Source organism: Mandrillus leucophaeus, unplaced genomic scaffold (assembly GCF_000951045.1).
Source record: "Mandrillus leucophaeus isolate KB7577 unplaced genomic scaffold, Mleu.le_1.0 Scaffold207, whole genome shotgun sequence".
Classification (NCBI taxonomy): Eukaryota; Metazoa; Chordata; class Mammalia; order Primates; family Cercopithecidae; genus Mandrillus; species Mandrillus leucophaeus.
The window spans coordinates 2116689-2134604 of NW_012102110.1; the positions used below are offsets into that span (position 1 = coordinate 2116689).

A 17916-nucleotide genomic window follows, 5' to 3' on the forward strand; every position below is an offset into this window, starting at 1 on the left:
CTGGGTATGTCTTGCTGGAAGAGTGAGGAGGGGGTGGTGGTGGTGAGGGTTGTAGGCTGATGCATGAGTGTGGGAGTGCCTCCCATCTTGGCCAGCATCTGCACAGATTCTTTCTGCCGTGTAGTCCTGTCCCTTTGGTTCATCTAGCAGCACATCTTTCTTCCACTTTCTTTTTTTTCTTTTTTTTGAGACGGAGTCTCACTCTGTCACCCAGGCTGGAGTGCAGTGGCCAGATCTCAGCTCACTGCAAGCTTCGCTTCCCGGTTTTACGCCATTCTCCTGCCTCAGCCTCCCGAGTAGCTGCGACTACAGGTACCCGCCACCTCACCCGGCTAGTTTTTTGTATTTTTTAGTAGAGACGGGGTTTCACTGTGTTAGCCAGGATGGTCTCGATCTCCTGACCTCGTGATCCGCCTGTCTCGGCCTCCCCAAGTACTGGGATTACAGGCTTGAGCCACCACGCCCAGCCTTTCTTCCACTTTCATACCCTCAAAGGACGGCTTTTCTAATTGGCCATATCCCAGGGACAGTTCTGCTTATAGTCAATCTGCAACTTAACCACAATGTTTTCTACTAGGCAGAGCCACAGGAAAAGTGTCTCTTCTATCACTGAACTTCGCCACACTTGCTCAACTCCAATCTTTACCCTCAGTGATCCCTCACCCTGGGTTAGGAGGGTGTTGGGTAAAGAAAGTGAGGATCAATGACAGCCTTTAAAACTATTCCCCTCTGCTCCCGGGTGACCTGGCAGACCCTTCTGGTTCCTTAAGCTAGGTCACTAGCCCCTCAAAAGGCCTCAATCCCCAAATTCCATATCCTCAGTTACCCACAAAGAAGCCTAATCATTTCCTCCTCAAGCTAACCAGCCTTGGCTCCTCCCAGAGGAGCTGCCCTGGACTAAAGCGTCCTTAGCCTAACCCAGACTGACGCCATCCCAATTTCCAACCCAGGAGCTTTATGAAACCAGCATGCCCAGTGACTGTTCTGGCAGGGTGCCTCTGTTACAGGCTGGCAGAACTTTTCTGCAAGTAGCAGCATCACACCCACCTTAACCGCTCTCTGATCTGGAATGCTCTCAATTTCAATCATGCTCCGGTCACAAAGCTGCCAGCAGTTTGGTGACAGAATAACATCATTCATCTGAGCCATGTTCTGTGCAAGGCGCACATCGTCCACTGCCTGACCAATCACCAGAAAGTGGCTGTGTGTTTCATCTCCAAAGACCAACATGCTGATGTGGCCAGCAGCCAGTCCTGGCAAGAAGGCAAGGAATAGGTTTGCACAAGAAGTTCTGGATTATTTCCCAGCAGCACAGGTTCTTGGAAAAATCATAATCTTTGTGGGACTATACTACCTCAGAGCAAAATCTCACTTCTAAAACTTTACATAGGAATTATGGCATACCTCTTTTGGGCTCGGGCCTTCCAAAACTCCCCTTCTTCCAAAGCTAGAAAGTTCTACCACTAATTTTTGCCTGTCTGTAACATTTTTCTCCCTACATGGTCCTACCAGTCCCCAAAGGTATTTTTACCTTTTCTTCAATTATGTATACTTAAGGGCAACAGGGAATACTTTTAATAATTCTTATTTTGGGATAATTTGCATTTTAGCAGAGATTGAAGCTGTAACTAAAAATAATCCCTTAGGGTCGAATTTTAGACAACAGAGGGTGGGGAAAAGAAGTACGCATTTGACAGTTACACATCCCATCCCAACAACAGTTTCTCTCATTGTTTTTAAGTTGGTAAATGAAAGTTTTGGTACCCGAGTGATAGAAGACGTCTAACTGTATAACACGACACGTACACAAAATATATGTATAAATGAACTATAAGTGACACACATTTCTTTTAAATGACTGTAATACAATCAAAGTTTATTTTTTATCTTCGCTCTCTGCTGTACTGATTTGTCAAGGCTGATTTCCCCCTGATACTACATACAGTTTGTTTTCTATCTGAAACACACTGATGTTCGGACTTACTCTAAAAAAAGGTGCTGGGACCCACCTCTCTAACAGCCAATCAGCATGCAAGAGGGGGCTGGGTTCCCATCCTTCTCAAGAAGGATAACACATCAGACTCCTTGAGTGCTAACTTAGAAAAAATATTCAGTATTATATAACTTTGATTTTTTTTTCCAACAAAATATTTAACTTCTTTGGATTTTTTTTTTTTTTTTTTTTGAGATGGAGTTTCACGCTTGTAGCCCAGGCTGGAGTGCAATGGCGCCATCTTGGCTCACTGCAACCTCTGCCTCGTGGATTCAAGTGATCCTCCTGCCTCAGCCTCCCGAGTAGCTGAGATTACAGGCACCCGCCATCACGCCTGGCTAATTTTTGTATTTTAGTAGAGATGGGGTTTCACCATGTTGGTCAGGCTGGTCTCAAACTCCCAACCTCAGGTGATCTACCCACCTTGGCCTCCCAAAGTGCTGGGATTACAGGTATGAGCCACTGCACTCGGCCTTATTTGGAAATTTTTAACAATATCAAAAGTGGGCCTAGGTTGAAGAAGGCTGAGAAACAGTTAATTGTATAACTGCTGATGATCCCACCAGGTACGACATGTGAGAATTCTAAGTTTTGCAAAGTTTAGTTAGGCAGAAGCTAACACTAACAGCACCAACCATAACTCTAGCTGTTACTCATTACTTATACCTCTCAGAATCTCGTTTTTCATCTTTGAAATGGATACAATGATGCCTATATCTCAGGACTGTGATATAATGTGGGTAATATTTGCACATGCATAGTGTGTAATGTCTGCAATGTAATAAGGAAATACGTGTGATTGTTACTATAAGTATAACCTTAAGAAGCCTTGTATAAAGCTGGAGCTGTGCTGCAGGCTGACCTGTTAAGTTTTTCCTGCACATCATTCTTATGAGGTAGGGGGTGACCAATCTCATGCCATTGCTGAAACTATGTGATGGCAAGCTAGTCTCTATTTTGTTTTATACTGCACAACCTTGACAAGCAGCAAGATGGAATAATAATAAAAGCAGTAGCAGTAACAAAGACTATTTTGTTGAGTGGTTCCTATGCATCAACTACCATGCCAACTAATTTACTTTTTGTAATAGCTTATTAGATAGATATTATGTAGCCCAAATTCTCTCAACTGGTATGTGAGGAAGCCAAAATTCACATTCTGATTGTCCTGATTCCAAAGTCCAGGGCATCATGGGGCTGAGCCACCATGTTCTACTACTTCTCTTTGGGAGAGAGAGATGCCCCAGGAGTCAAGACCCCTATCCCAACTGCCATAGGATTTATTCCTTCTCAAATGCTTACCTATCTTGACTCGGATGTCTAGGCCTTCTTCAGACTCCTGGGTCTCAAACAATCCATGGATCTCCAGGCTACATTTAATTGCCACTGTGATAATGTTTTTCAGCTGCTTTCGCTCCACCCTCCACAGGGCTAGCAGTGCATCACCTTCAGAGAGAGACATGCCGCGGGCTTTTGACCTGCCCTGGGGATCAATCTATTTTGTATGAGATCTGTATAGAAACTTACTCATCAAGCATTCCTCAGCCTATCTCCTGGCCACTGCCTTCTCTAGGATGCCTCCTTTGTCCCCAGCACAGAAGCACAGGCATCTCAGCATTCCTTTCTTACCCCTCCTATCTTAATAAGCCCCCATACCTGCAAATTTCAGGATGTCTCCTCCAAAAATCAACACTTCTGAGAAAAAAAAACAACAACAACAAATTAAATCAAACACTGATTCCTTAAAAGCAGTTAAAAAAAAAATCATTCTTTGTTAGTGGAATAGAAACTAGGTCAAAAGAACAGTGATTCAGAGAATAGACTTATACTAAAGATCTCATCCCAGACAAGCCACTTAACCCATTTGAGTCTGTTTCCTCAAGTGGAGAATGAATACATGGAACCAGTGTACGTCTATGCTCCATTTCTGTGAATGGAGAAAGAAAGGAGAAAGACATGTAGGGTTTCTGATGAGGTCTGAAGACAGCTGCCCTCTGATGAGGTCTGAAGACAGTTGCCCTCCTCCCACGATAATGGAATGCTTTTAATTAATTTATTGATCAATATATGTTATAGGCTGGGGCTTGCGTAAGCATGGGTGGGTGGATGAATGACAGGACTCCACAGAAACTAGGAGTCAGGGAATGGGAAAATCACAACCATAGTCACTTGCATTTTTGGTTATTACTAACTTTGTATTTTGTTTATTTAGACTGTATGGCGTAAATGGCCATTCTCTCTTTTCGTTATGCATCATCATGGATTGGCTAAGCACCTGTTGTGCCAAGTCAGATGCAGAAAGGAATCAACCATAGTTCCTGCTTTTATGAAGCATTAAATTTTGTCTAGTGGGTAACATCAAGATATTACTAAGGAACTCAGAGCCTGATAAAACACTAGGCCAGGAGTTCGCCATAACAGAGTAAACCGTTGTCTTCAAGAATAGTTGGAATTAACAATGCAAACAAGATGGCAGGCAGAGGTTGACAAGGGGACTAAAGTTTTCAGTTTACTCTAAGTGCTTCAGCATCCATCATTAGGAGACAAATTATTGAGAAGTTAATTATAAATCATTTATCTACTCATACAACAATCTCTTAATGACTATCTTTGGGTTATATAGATGCTGGCTTTTAAAAATACTTGGATAGGCCAGGCGCGGTGGCTTACGCCTATAATCCCAGCCCTTTGGGAGGCCAAAGCGGGAGGATCACCTGAGGTCAGGAGTTCGAGACCAGCCTGTTCAACATGGTAAAACCCCATCTCTACTAAAAAAAAAAATACAAAATTGCTGGGCATGGTGGCACACGCCTGTAATCCCAGCTACTTGGGTGGCTGAGGCAGGAGAATCGCTTGAACCTGGGAGGCAGAGGTTGCAGTGAGCCGAGATCATGCCACTGCACTCCAGCCTGGGAGACAGAGTGAGACTCTGGCTCAAAAAAAAAAAATTAATAAATAAAAATAGCTGGGCACCGTTGGCTCTCGCCTGTAATCCCAGCACTTTGGGGGCTGCTGAGGCGGGTGGATCACTTGAGGTCAGGAGTTTGAGACCAGCCTGGCCAACATGGTGAGACCCCATCTCTACTAAAAATACAACAAGTAGTTGGGTGTGGGGGTGGGCGCCTGTAATCCTAGCTACTCAGGAGGCTGAGGCATGAGAATTGCTTGAACCCAGGAGGTGAAGGTTACAGTGAGCCAAGATTGTGCCACTGCACTCCAGCCTGGGCGACAGAGCAAGACTCTGTCTCTAAATAAATAAATAAATAAAAATAAATACCTGGATATGTCATATAGTTAAAAGTATTACTACTACAGTTCTTTTAAAAGCAGTTTATAATTCAGCCCTCTAACACAAAATATCCCTTCCCTCAAATAGTCTGTATTAGTGAGGTTTGATTATGTTTATTTCTCCAATTATACTATATCATATTTCAAAAAAGACTGGTTTTATACACATTTCATGGGGAAGAGGAGGAGTGCTAAGCAATTGTACTCTATCAGGTTATAATTGACAACTACAGAAAAAACAATGAACTGAAATATTCTCAAGTCAGAAACCTATGGGAACACTTACTCTCCACTATTGCACTGATGTGGTAGTTGAGGATCTCCACCAACTGCTCAGCCCCTTTGTCCATGTACATGGCACTGCTGAACTTCTCAGTCATTGCAGTAAAACCTGGAATAAATGTGCAGCTGGTTTCTTTGGCTGCCTGGGGAAATCAAACAGAGCCAGAAGAGGACTACCCAGGAAGGCAGTGAGCCTCAGCTTTTTTTTTTTTTTTTTTCAAGACAGAGTCTCGCTCTGTAGCCTAGGTTGAATTGCAGTGGCGTGATCTCGGCTCACTGCAACCTCCGCCTATCGGGTTCAAGCAATTCTCCTGCCTCCCCCTCCCAAGTAGCTGGGACCACAGGCATGCGCCACTATGTTTGGCTCATTTTTGTATTTTTAGTAGAGACGGGGTTTCACTGCATTAGCCAGGATGGTCTCAAACTCCTGAGCTTGTGATCCGCCTGCCTCAGCCTCCAAAAGTGCTGGGATTGCAGGCGTGAGCCACCACGCCCGGCGGCCTCAGCTTTTAAAAACAGGCAGAGTTTCTTCTTAGGGATCTTTGTGGCTGGTCAAGTGTCAGACATGCAGCCTCCTCTATCTATTATTTTAGGGGCCAGGAAAAGGCTCCAGATATATCTTTCTTCCGAATTCTCTACTGTACAGTGATAACTGCAACTTCTTTAACTGGGAATAAAATTTTCAGTCCGTGGTAACAAAATCACACACATTTCAAACACTTCTGAAGAGGTGGCAAGTTTATTAGTAAGATGTAAACATCATCTAGGGAGATCATTTCCTGAGGTCAGTTTTGACTGGGATGTGTGTGGGGCTTGGGGCTGGGGAGGATGAGTCAGTGAAGTTGGGGAAGAGACACAGGAGCAAAGAATGGAACTTGAGAATCTTAAAGATATGCCCATGACTGGCAGTGCTGGGTAAGGGAGGATGAGAGAGAGCCAGGGCCACAAACTATTTCCTCCCTCTTGTGTTCTCAATGGAGCACATCTGCTGTGAAGCCCAGGGGCTCCAGAATGGCCTCCCTACTCTGCAGTCAAGCTCTGCATGTGACTTCCCACGTGAGCCTGTTGTTCATCCATATTAAACAAACATCCCTTTTGCACTTGCCTGAAATATCAACAAACATCAGGACTCCATCAAAAGAATCTATAAAGGGTCGCTCTGGGGAGAAATGTCCATAGACAATGAGGTCTGGTAAATGAGCTGCTATTCTGACTATGGGCCAGTCCTGGAATTCTTCTCTTGGAGTGTTCATGTTCAAGACAAATGTTCAGGATTTTATGGTGACAGGAAGCAGTCTCCAGATAGGTCTTCTAAAAAGAAAATTGAAATAGAGGAAATCTGATATATTCATTTGCTCATTTTCCTATTGCTCTTTCTCCATTTGTTTTGTTCTAACCTGCGGCCTGCTTATAGTGGTGAAAATGCCAGAGTTGTTGAGCCAGACTCCAAAAGGGCCAGTTTCTATACAGAGGAAGAACCCTCCCACCCTGAACAGCTGTTGCAAAAGTGAGCACCATTACAAAGAGGCTGGGGTGAAAGAGGGTAGCTGAACGCCTCCACTCATTTGCCAGAAGGGGTAGGCCCTTGCAGGGCAAGTAGAGCTAAATAGGGTTGTTAGCTCTATTCACTCAGGCCAGACTTCTTTTTCTTCTGTCCTCATGTTTCCTTTTCCCCCTCTCTCTACCTTGGTCTTTTACTTTTTTCTGTCTTTAAAAAAAAAAAAATCAAGTGTAGATGTGATTTGTGTGTGTGAGTGTATTTATATGTAAGTGAGTATTAGAGTTTTGTATATAGGCAAGAGATTAAGCCTATAAAGGTATAATGTTAAATAAATAGAAGAAAAGAATTCAGAAGGGTGTGTGTGTGTGCGCGTGTGTGCGCGTGTGTGTGTGTGTGTGTGTGTGTGTGGCAGCTGGAAAGATGGAAGGCCTTAAGCTCTAAGTGGAAGGAAACGCTGAAATTTCAATTTGTTACCCAGTTAGTTCTGAGAAAACTAGGATTTCCTAAGGCCTTCCTGTAGCTGCCAGGACAGATGAAATGCTCATGCCTAAATGTTGTAAAAATCATGCTCTACCAGCCTGAACAGTAAAAGCAAACACCCTTTACTTTTTCAGAGCAATCCAAGTTACTGGAATAGGTTATACAGAAAATAAGAGGATTTGTTTTTTAAGAAAAGGAACTGTTTTTTTTTGGTTTACTTCTGACCAGCAGAGAGGAACTGGTTAGTAATTTCAGACAGACATAGGTCATATTGGGATATAGTAGAGTATTCAAGGAAAAAATTGAGACAGTCACTTATATCCCTTAGATTTAAGGGGAAGTATTTTAAAAATAACTCAGGGAAAAATATTTGTACATTTAACAGACAAACTTTAAAATGTATATAGTATACATTTAAAAATGTATTTAGTATTCTAAAAAATGAGTGCTAAATGTTACATATTATATAGCCTTTAAAAGGAAAAGCCCTGGCAAACTCAAATGTTAAGAAGTGAACAAAAGAAAGAAGTATATAACTAAGGTTTTTTTAAAAAAAGGATAGCACTAAAAATGCAGCAAAAGACCACAGCATGTGCCAGTAACAGTCAATAGATAAAATTAAATCAAATAAATAACTTCAGATAGTAAATTTGGTGCTATATGAACTTTTAAGAAGTGAGAGGCTAGGTGCAGAAGCTTGTGCCTATAATCCCAGCACTCTGGGAAGCCTACAAAGTAGTGTTGCTTGAGCCCAGGTTCAAGACCAGCTTGGGCAACATAGTGAAATCTCATCTCTACCAAAAAAAAAAAAAATTGCTGGATGTGGTGGTATGAGCCTGTAGTCCCAGCGATTCAGGAGGCTGAGGTGGGAGGACGGCTTAAGCCCAGGAGGTCAAGGCTGCAAGGAGCTGAGATCGTGTCACTGCACTCTATCCTAGGTGACAGAGTGAGACCCCATCTCTAAAATAATAATAATGATAATAATAAAAAGAAAGGTACAAGAAAATGGAATGTCCAGAATGAAAGACTTACAAAAAAATGCTAAAGTTAAGAAAACCCAGAGGGACTTTTAAAGGCTTTCTTGAAAACAAGGTAATTAATAAAAGAGGAATAAGGGCGAAGCTTAAGTATGGTGTTCTATACAACTTTTCTTTTGTTTCTACCTTCTCCACCATAGAGAATTGAAAAGTATAACAAGCATGGCTAGGAAAGAATTGAAATCCAAGATAAGTAGTGCTAAAGCACACAGTCATTTTAAATAAATTCTAGCTAGTCCCAGACAACATATATCTACAGATACTGAAAGAACTGACAGGTATAATGTGAGTATTCTCAAAAAACCATGGAGAACAAGAGATGGGCTGGAATACCATCTCTTCAGAAGAGATGGGCACATTCTCTTCTAAATTTCAAAAGATGAGGCTACTCGTGGATCCCAGAAAACACAGACCAGTAAACATAATGTATTTGTTGAGATAATACAGGTTATGTTTCCTTAACAAATACCTTTGAAATCTCAATGGCTTGAAATCACAAAGGCTTATTCCTTGTTCATTTCTTGCTCATACTGCATGTCCCTATGTGGGTCCCTTGAAGGCAAAAAAACCCTCTGTTTTTGCCTTCACTTTGGGACCCACGCTGGAACATTCTGGTTGTCAAGGTAGTGGGAAAGAGGATGTAGTGGAGTATACTCATTTTACTCCCAGAGTGACGTATTTCGCTTTTCCTCATGGCATTGACCAAAGCAAATTACATGACCATGCCTAGTTTCAAGTAGGCAGGGAAGTGCACTCCTACTATGTGCACAATAGGAAAGAGAGTTGGAATATTTGGGAGCAGTCTCAGTGGTTATTTAGATTAGCAAGAGGTGATTAAAAGGAGTCACATGGATTCAGAGCCAAGATCAAGCCAACATTATTTCCTTTTTTTGGAAGAGTTATTAAATTTTTAAATCAAGAGACTGCTATAGACAATGTATATATTGACTTTAAGGCATTTGGCCAAATTTTTCATATCCTTGTGAGTAAAATATACAAAATTATAGGAATAAAGAAAATATAATTGGCTGGTTAACAATCACACCTAATGGAAATTAATTAGTATTCTGGTGTCAACTCAGAGGTAAGCCTCCATGGGCATGATAGAGTACTTTGATAAAGATATAACTGGAAGTACGGCCATTATGGAAAACAATATAGAAATTCCTAAAAAATTAAAAATAGAACTACCATATGATCTAACAATCCCACATCTGGGTATATTCCCAAAGGAATTGAAATCAGTATGCCTGCACTCCCATGTTTATTTCAGCACTATTCACAATAGCCAAGATATGGAACCAACCCAAGTGTTCATTAACATATGAATGGATAAAGAAAACATTGGATAATATATACAACTGAGTACTGTTCAGACCTAAAACAGAAGGAAATCCTTTCTTGTATGATAGCATGGATGAACCTGGAGGGCCTTATGTTAAGTGAAATAAGCCAGACACAGAAAGACAAAAATATTGAATGATCTCACTTATATACGGAATCTAAAAAAGTCAAAATCATAGAAGCAGAGTAGAATGGTGGTGCCAGGGGCTGGGGATGGGTGGGGGGAATGAGATGTTGTTGGTTGAAGGATACAAAGTTTCAATTAGACACGATGAAAAAGTTCTGGAGATCTAACCTAGAGCGTGGTGAATACAGTTAATAAAGTATAATATACTTCAAAATGGCTAAGAGAGTAGATCTTAAATGTTCTCACCACACAAAAACGTTAAGTATGTGAGATGATATGTTAATTACCTTGATTTAATTATTTCATAATGTATACATATATTAAAACATCACATTGTACACCATAAATCTGTACAATTTTTGTCATTTTTGCCTTAATAAAGCTGAGGGAAAATAAAATTTGAAAATATAGTGAGAGAACTCATGCACTGATGTCAGAGCTAGGATCTTAATATATCGAAATCAACCAAAATAATGAAATTTCAAAAGAATAAGTGTGAAGTGCTGTATTTAGAATTTTTAACAAAATCAAATGCATAAGCACAAGGTGTTAAAAAACTAGATTTACTGCAAATTAATGCTATCTTTTAAAAAACTTTTATTGAAACATAACATACATGTAGGAAAATGTACAAATCATAAATGTATAACTTGAATTACTCTAAGGTGAGCAAATCCATGTAATATCCATTCATAGCAAGAAGAAAAACATTACCAGCAGTCAAGAAGTTATTCTCATGCCACCTTCAAGTCACTACTCTTCTCTTCTCCCTGAAGGTAACCTTTCTTATTTCTAACAACATAGATCACCTTTGCCAGCTTTCAAACTTTATATAAATGAAATCATACTACATCTTTTGTGTTTGTGATATTCATCCATGTTGTTGTATATCAATAATTGTTGATTTTCAATGCTATATAGTATTCCTTTGCCTGATTATACCACAAAACATTTATCCACTATACTGTTGACTTATGGGTTGTTCCCAGTTTTAGACCATTATGAATAATGGTGCTAAGAACATTCTTATATATGTGTTTTGGTGAACAGATGTATGCATTTCTCTTGGGTATATACATAGGAGTGGAATTGCTAGGTCATAGGATATACACATGTCCAACCCACAGCCTGTGGCCACATGCAGTCCAGGATGGCTTTGAATGCAGCCCAACACAAATTTGTAAACTTTCTTAAAACATTATGAGATTTTTTTGTGATTTTTTTTTCTTAGCTCATCAGCTATCATTAGTATTATGTGTGGCCCAAGACAATTCTTCCTCTTCCAGTGTACCACAGGGAAGCCAAAAGATTGGATACCCCTGCTTGAGTAGATCTTGCTAAACAGCTTTCCAAAGTAATGGTACCAACTTACACTCCCTCAGGCAAGGTTTGACAGTTCAGTTGCTACATATCTCAGCCAACACTTATTTTGTCAGTCTTTTCAAGTTTTAAGTCATCTTGCTAGGTAAGTGGTGGTGAGGAGACAGGCCATTTCTCTTACTGTCTCCTGTCTCTGAAGAGAAGGAGGAAGTAAAAGCTGAAGAACACAGGAATGAAGTCAGTGGCAATACCAGCCAGCGCCACTGATGACCAGGTCTGAGGTTAAAAGATTAACCCCCGATTCTAATCACATGTGCTATCTATAGATCTCAATCTATCATGACCCTTTCATGTGGAACCCCTTAGAATTGCAAGCCCTTAAAACGACCAGGAACTCTTTCTTCCCGGAGCTCGGTTCTTGAGATGCAAGTCTGCCAGCGCTCCCGGCTGAATAAAGCCTCTTCCTTCTTTAACCTGGTGTCTGAGGGGTTTTGTCTATGGCTCGTCCTGCTACAATGGTATTTGTGGTTTTGTGTTTCCTTGTTGGTACTAAGGAGATTAAGCACCTTTTCATATGTTAATTAGCTATTTGGATGCAATGCTATTTTAAGATACATAAAAGTGTTCAAATCTAATCCAGAGGATTGAAGTTCATTGACCTCTTTCAAGTTCATTGACTCTGGAATGTGAGGAATTATGGGAGGCATTGGAAATAAGTCAGATAATTATGACATTTTAGTTAAAATGGTAGTTGTCTTTAAATATTTGGGCTGAACTGTGAAAGTTGTGGGGTAAGTGGTGGACGTGGGGTAAGTAGGGGACATGGGTGTGTATGCAAAGTGTAATGTGGGCCCCTGCAATCAAAGAACAACTTCCCTACCTTCTCCTTGAGTTAGAAATTTGGTTTGGATTAGCAAGATTAAAGTTCATGGGAGTGGGAGTTATGTAGTGGGAAAGGAAAGTTTGTATGTTTTTCTTTAGTGGAGAGAGCTAGTTATCCAAGAATAAGTGACCGTAAACAGTATGTTCTGTAGGCATGGGTGCTCTGATGTGGCTTCTACAGATGTGCTGAGTAGCCAGAGAACTGAGATGGGACTGAGCAGAACTGAGCAGGACGTAGCTCTATTCTTCCCTCTCCTGCCTCCAGCTCACTAGCTCAACTTTGATTTCATTAGCTACCAAACTTGTAAGATTGAAAGATTGAGCTAATAAAAATAGAGGATGCTCAGTTAAATTTGAATTTTTAAATCAACAACAATTTTTTAGTATAAACATATTCCAAACATTGCATTCTTTCTGGCAGCCCTACTATCAGCCTCTTCAATCTTGGCAACACCACACTCTCCTCACATGCACAGTAGAGACTGTTTTGCTAAAGTTGTTAACACTGGATGGAAAGTGGTTATATTTATTCTTTGTTGCTCAGGATCAACTAGGATCAATGACTGGCAATCACTGAAGGACAAATATAAACAATGTAAGAATGAATGCTCAAACTGGGCAGTTTTAGGAAGTACTGGATAGCTATCTACCTGTGAGGGTAGAGGTATAAAAAGTAAAGTAGAGGTTCCTCTTCAAATTCCTTTCCTCCCTGTCTAATTAGGAATAAATAGTAACTTCTCTTAAAAGCAAAATTTATTCAAAGACCTGTGCTAACATTCTTAAATATCTGCTAGCCGTAATAAAGAAATCAATGTACTTTGTGTTCTTAGCTCCCACAATTTAGCCTAAATATTTGCCCTGGCATGCTTATACTGGTCCAAGCAAGCATTAGGTCATAGCCTGTTCCTCTTCCTTATTTAAAAGTGTTTTTACCTTTCTCAGCATTCCACAAGTTACCTCCTCCTTCCTTTGTTCTCCTCTACCTTTGCCTCTTTTAAAAGGTTCTAAGTTGCTAGCCAATCAATCAGGACAAATACAGAATGTGAGGTCCCGTTCCAGCCAATGGAAACCGGACACAGCAGCAGGGTGAACGCGTCAGGTTATAAATGACCCTGTCTCCTTTGTTCAGTGTACTTTCGTGGCAAAACTGCTGGCGAGTATATCCTTTCTGCAGGAAGTAAAAATGGCCTTACTAAATAAATTAAATTTATGTTCAAGTGCTATTTCTTTACGGCACTGGAGAACAAGCATTTCAAACAGAGGTGATTTTAGTCAGTGCAGAGATGAATTAGATGATTGCTAAGATTCTGTTGTTTTAATTAAGGTGATGTGAATGAACTTGGACAGATTTTTCTGTTTATGATGACCAAACAAGGAAAGTAGGTGCATTTTGAGATGAAGATGGCATATGTAGATGTGAAACTAAAAGAAGAAAATTATAGGTTTAAAAGGCAGGGAGATCTAAAATGAATATCTGGGAGTTTCTTATGAACACCCATAAAAGACAATAGAAATTTTCTATTTTTGAAGATACAGTTTTCTGCTTTAAGTTCTGCAACATCACAAAATGATTAATGATAGTGATATTTACCTTTCTACCGGCACATACCACATTGTAAGTATAATTTATTATGACCTTTTTATGTGAAGCATTCTATTGTAGGAGTTATTAAGAAATTATTTTGGGCAGATAGAGTGGAAAAGGGGTCCTTGGGAAGTTTTCATTTTTTAAAGCATCTCCAGAAAATTTCTTGTAAAGCCCTGGCTCTTAGATCCAGGCTGGCAACCTTTGATATGCAAGTGAAGGCCATTAGAAACTGGGCCCACCCAACATAGCTATTCTGGAGGCCTTCTTGCCCTTACCCCACATGTTCCTGGAAACATGGCCGCCCCCACATATTCCCACGTGTGTAGAACATTATGACACCCTGCATTTGCATATTAAAAGGCTAGGGTGACAGGGCCAGCTTTTTCCAGGGCTAAGTGAATGATATGCCTGGTCAAACCAATCCCCTGAACCCTATGCAAATCAGACACTGCCTCCTCCAGCCTCTGTAATATATACCTGGCTGCCAGTCCACCCCACTGGGGGTTCCCTCTCTCGGCTTTGGAACTCCCCTCCCTCTGTCTCTGTATGAGGGAGTTTCTTCCCTCTTTCCTCTTCCTTCTTGCCTATTAAATTTTCCACTCCTTAAAATCACTCCATGTGTGTCCTTGTCGTTTTATCTAAACCGGGATGAGGACTAAGAACTTTGGTGTTCCTCCACTCATTGGAGCCGTATCAATTCTACATAGGTTGCCTCATTTAATCATCCAAACAGCACTATGAAGTAGACCTGATTTCTATAGATATGAAAACTGAAGCACAGAGATACTAACTTGCCCTAGGTTAGGAATACCCAGGTCTGTGGGAGTTGAAAGTTCGTGTTCTTTCTACTATATCATGCTATATCCCATTTGTATATGCTTTATAGCACTTTGGGGATGTATATGAACTAGGGAAAAGATGTATGTAATTTAAGAGCACTTTCAATGCATGTTGATGGTACCCTTATCAATTGTTCGGCCAATTCTATCACATCAAGAATACAGCATGAACAGCATGGGTACTGACAAAGTATGGAAGCACCTTGGAATGAGAAATGAGGATACCTGACTCAAAAGGCAAGCAGGTGAATGACGCCCGAAAGATAAACCAAGAAGGATTCCTGAATGAAGAGTGTGAGTAAAGAAAACTCAGTAGTACCCAAAAATGAAAAGAGAAATTAGCGTTCGATTATATCCATTAGTTTCTCTAAATCTCTCCTCTAGAATTTCCTAATAGATTTTATATTCAACTTTTCACCTATATGTAAAGTCAGGTTTCACAGGAGTCCAAAGAGTGAGATACTCTGAATTTAAAGGCACAGTGATATCTGTCATGAAAGCTTGCTTGCCTACTCTAGCCATAGTAATTTTTCTGCTGAGCTATTATGGCTCTTAATGTCTACACTTAAGTGGCTTATTTCCCATACAATTATCCTTGATTATCTTTTGAATTGCTTCTATTTTGTCTTCATCTGAATTGTAAGCTCCCGGTTTGGAACCATCTTCTACATATCTTTGTTTCCTCCACAGCACCTTCCCAGAGCCCCCTTCAAGTGGTAGGCACTTGGTAGTTGTTGACTGATAAAAAGGAGGGTATCAAGTGAGGAACTGCAGAAAACAGGCAAATAAAGACAGTAAGCTAGAGAGACAGAGCATCCAGGTTAAATAAGATGAGGCAATATTTAAGCCTTCAAGCTTCTAAGCTCATGTAAAGGACTGACACAGAGGTATATGCAAACGTGAACCCTGACTTCTAGCCCCAGGCTTTCCCACTCCTCTGCACTCCAATAGCTGTCTTCTTTCCTGATGGTCGCCCTCATCTTCAGCTCTGCAACCATTCTCTCCGCTGAGACTCTTACTTCCACATACCTCCACTTCATCCAGGGCTGAGGAAAAGCCAGACCTCAATTGGGGACTAGTTCTTGTAAGACTGCAGAAGACAGGAGAGGAGGCCAGGTGACATTATTCTGAAGACAGCCGAAGTGCCATGTCTGTCTATAGCTGACCCATAAAATGACAGTTTCATCTAAGAGCCGTTTTCCAGGCCACACCCTCATCAGTAGTTCATTGTTCCACAGGCACTGACCATGTTCCTGATTGGGTGGCACTGCCTTCCCCTCCCCCGCCAACCTGAGTGACCTACCACTGTACAAGTACTGGCTGTTTCAGGTTCTCTTATCTGCACGTTTGAGGCAACGGTCAGGGGAGACTGACATGACCCCAGAGTAGTTTACACAACTCTTCCCTTGGCCATGAGGAGGATGGTTGAAATTAGGCAACAGTTGGGTAGGTGATCATCAGAAGTATCTCCAGAGCAAGCAAACACCTAATTTTAGTCAATAGTGGTTACAGCTTGTACCAGGACTATGAAATTTACCAGTTATAATAAATTCAGTACTTATCTTCAGACGTATTTGTGAGGTAAATTTTTGTTTGAAGAATTATATACCTGCCCTTTTTGACTGGTCAAGTGCACACTTTTAACCAAATTTATCCCAAAGGTAACTTGAAATCCAATGGGCACTGGATTTGAGTTTTCTTTATCTGATGTGACACTGGAAAAATGTGTTTTAAGAGGCTGGCGTGTTTTCCGCTTAAATAATGTGCTGATTTTCCAAATGTTCTTATGTATATCACAACTACAATTAACATTTAGGGGCACAGCTTTTAAAATTGGAATTTAAAACATCTTATTTAAAAAGCTGTGCATGTTCTTATATAAAGCCCCGCTCTATAATTAAGTTTACTGTGTGCTTCAAACTGTTGTAAAACACAGTTGTCTTAGGGAGGAAAACAAGAGGGTCATTTAATTTTGTTTGTTGAGTGAATTTTCTGGTGTGAGTTGTGGAAACCAGTCTTATAATTAGACTCATACCTCATATAATTAAACAATCACCATAGGGAGAGCTATTCTTAATAAATGCCAGTGTTTTCTATTTCTGCTTCATTATATAAACAGGCTTCAGTAGAGACCTTTGTTTTACAGAAAGGAACCTTAGCTTTGAAGTTCATCCTCATTAACATTCAACCTTTCACTATCATTTTATAAGTTAAAAAAGAAAATGTTTACTATGAGGAAACAGCAGCACTGACATACCTTGGATCAAAGTTTCCTTAAAATGCCATACAACAAAAAAGACTCAAGAATTTATCTCTTATTGAGCATTCTCCACCCCACCTCCTACTCCTCTACCCTAAGCAGCTTCTTTTCCGCTATAAAGTTATTAGTTCAGAAACCACGCAAATAGGTTAACACAGTATATCCTTTTCGTAGTAAAATTATAACTTCCTTAGTCTAAGGAAGTACTTTCTGGGTCTACCTTCAATTAATAAGACTACCATTTTCTGAACTTTCTTCTTGTTGCCAAGGCTGGAGTGCAATGGCACGATCTCGGTTCACTGCAACCTCCACCTCCCAGGTTCAAGTGATTCTCCTGTCTCAGCCTCCCAAGTAGCTCGAATTACAGGCATGCACCACCACGCCCAGCTAATTTTTTGTATTTAGTAGAGACATGGTTTCACCATGTTAGTCAGTCTGGTCGCAAACTTCTGACCTCAGGTGATCCACCTGCCTCAGCCTCCCAAAGTGCTGGGATTACAGGCATGCATCACCGTGCCCGGCCCATTTCCTGAACTTTAACATTTACTGTGGACCAGGCACTGTGTTAAAACCAAAACCTTATCTCAATCTTTAGAACAATCCTATGAAGTCAGTACCATGATTATTCCCATTTTGTTCTTGAAAATATTAAAGGTCAGAGACAGAGGTTAACAAAGTCTCACAGTTAATGTGTGGCAGAGTTGGGTTGAAGCCCAGGGCTGTCAGACCTGGCATTGAGAAAGAACACTTACATAGTGAAGCTATCAATAAGGACCTATCAGAAAGTTGTGATAAAGAATTCAACTCAACTATACTAATCAAGTGATTTGCACCACTGTGGAAATTATTTTTATGGAGTTCAGTAACTGCATTGATAGTAAGGACTTCTATTATATATATTCTTCTTACTAAGTCTTTGAGAATAGTTGTGAAACTGGTAACTAGACTATGTGTTCCAAGTGGCAATGAGAGTTT

The 17916-nt window shown here is 40.6% G+C and overlaps 1 protein-coding gene across 4 annotated transcripts in view; it reads right to left on the minus strand.

Annotated features, from left to right (window-relative positions):
• Nucleotides 1-15961, minus strand: part of ADCY10 (adenylate cyclase 10 (soluble)) — a 98152-nt gene extending 82191 nt beyond the window's left edge. Inside the window, exons 1-7 of one of the 4 annotated variants that reach the window (XM_011979916.1) lie at nucleotides 15711-15844; nucleotides 11425-11589; nucleotides 6669-6874; nucleotides 5568-5672; nucleotides 3650-3688; nucleotides 3296-3439; nucleotides 1048-1253 (exon numbers count right to left, since the gene is read on the minus strand). In XM_011979916.1, the coding sequence (XP_011835306.1) occupies nucleotides 1048-1253; nucleotides 3296-3439; nucleotides 3650-3688; nucleotides 5568-5672; nucleotides 6669-6816 (642 nt within the window). In that variant the 5' untranslated portion in view covers nucleotides 6817-6874; nucleotides 11425-11589; nucleotides 15711-15844. Of the gene's footprint in view, nucleotides 1-1047; nucleotides 1254-3295; nucleotides 3477-3649; nucleotides 3689-5567; nucleotides 5673-6668; nucleotides 6875-11424; nucleotides 11590-15710 lie in introns of all 4 variants that reach the window. The other 3 variants (XM_011979917.1, XM_011979915.1, XM_011979918.1) reach the window with 3 other exon arrangements.
• Nucleotides 15962-17916: the final 1955 nt, after the last annotated feature.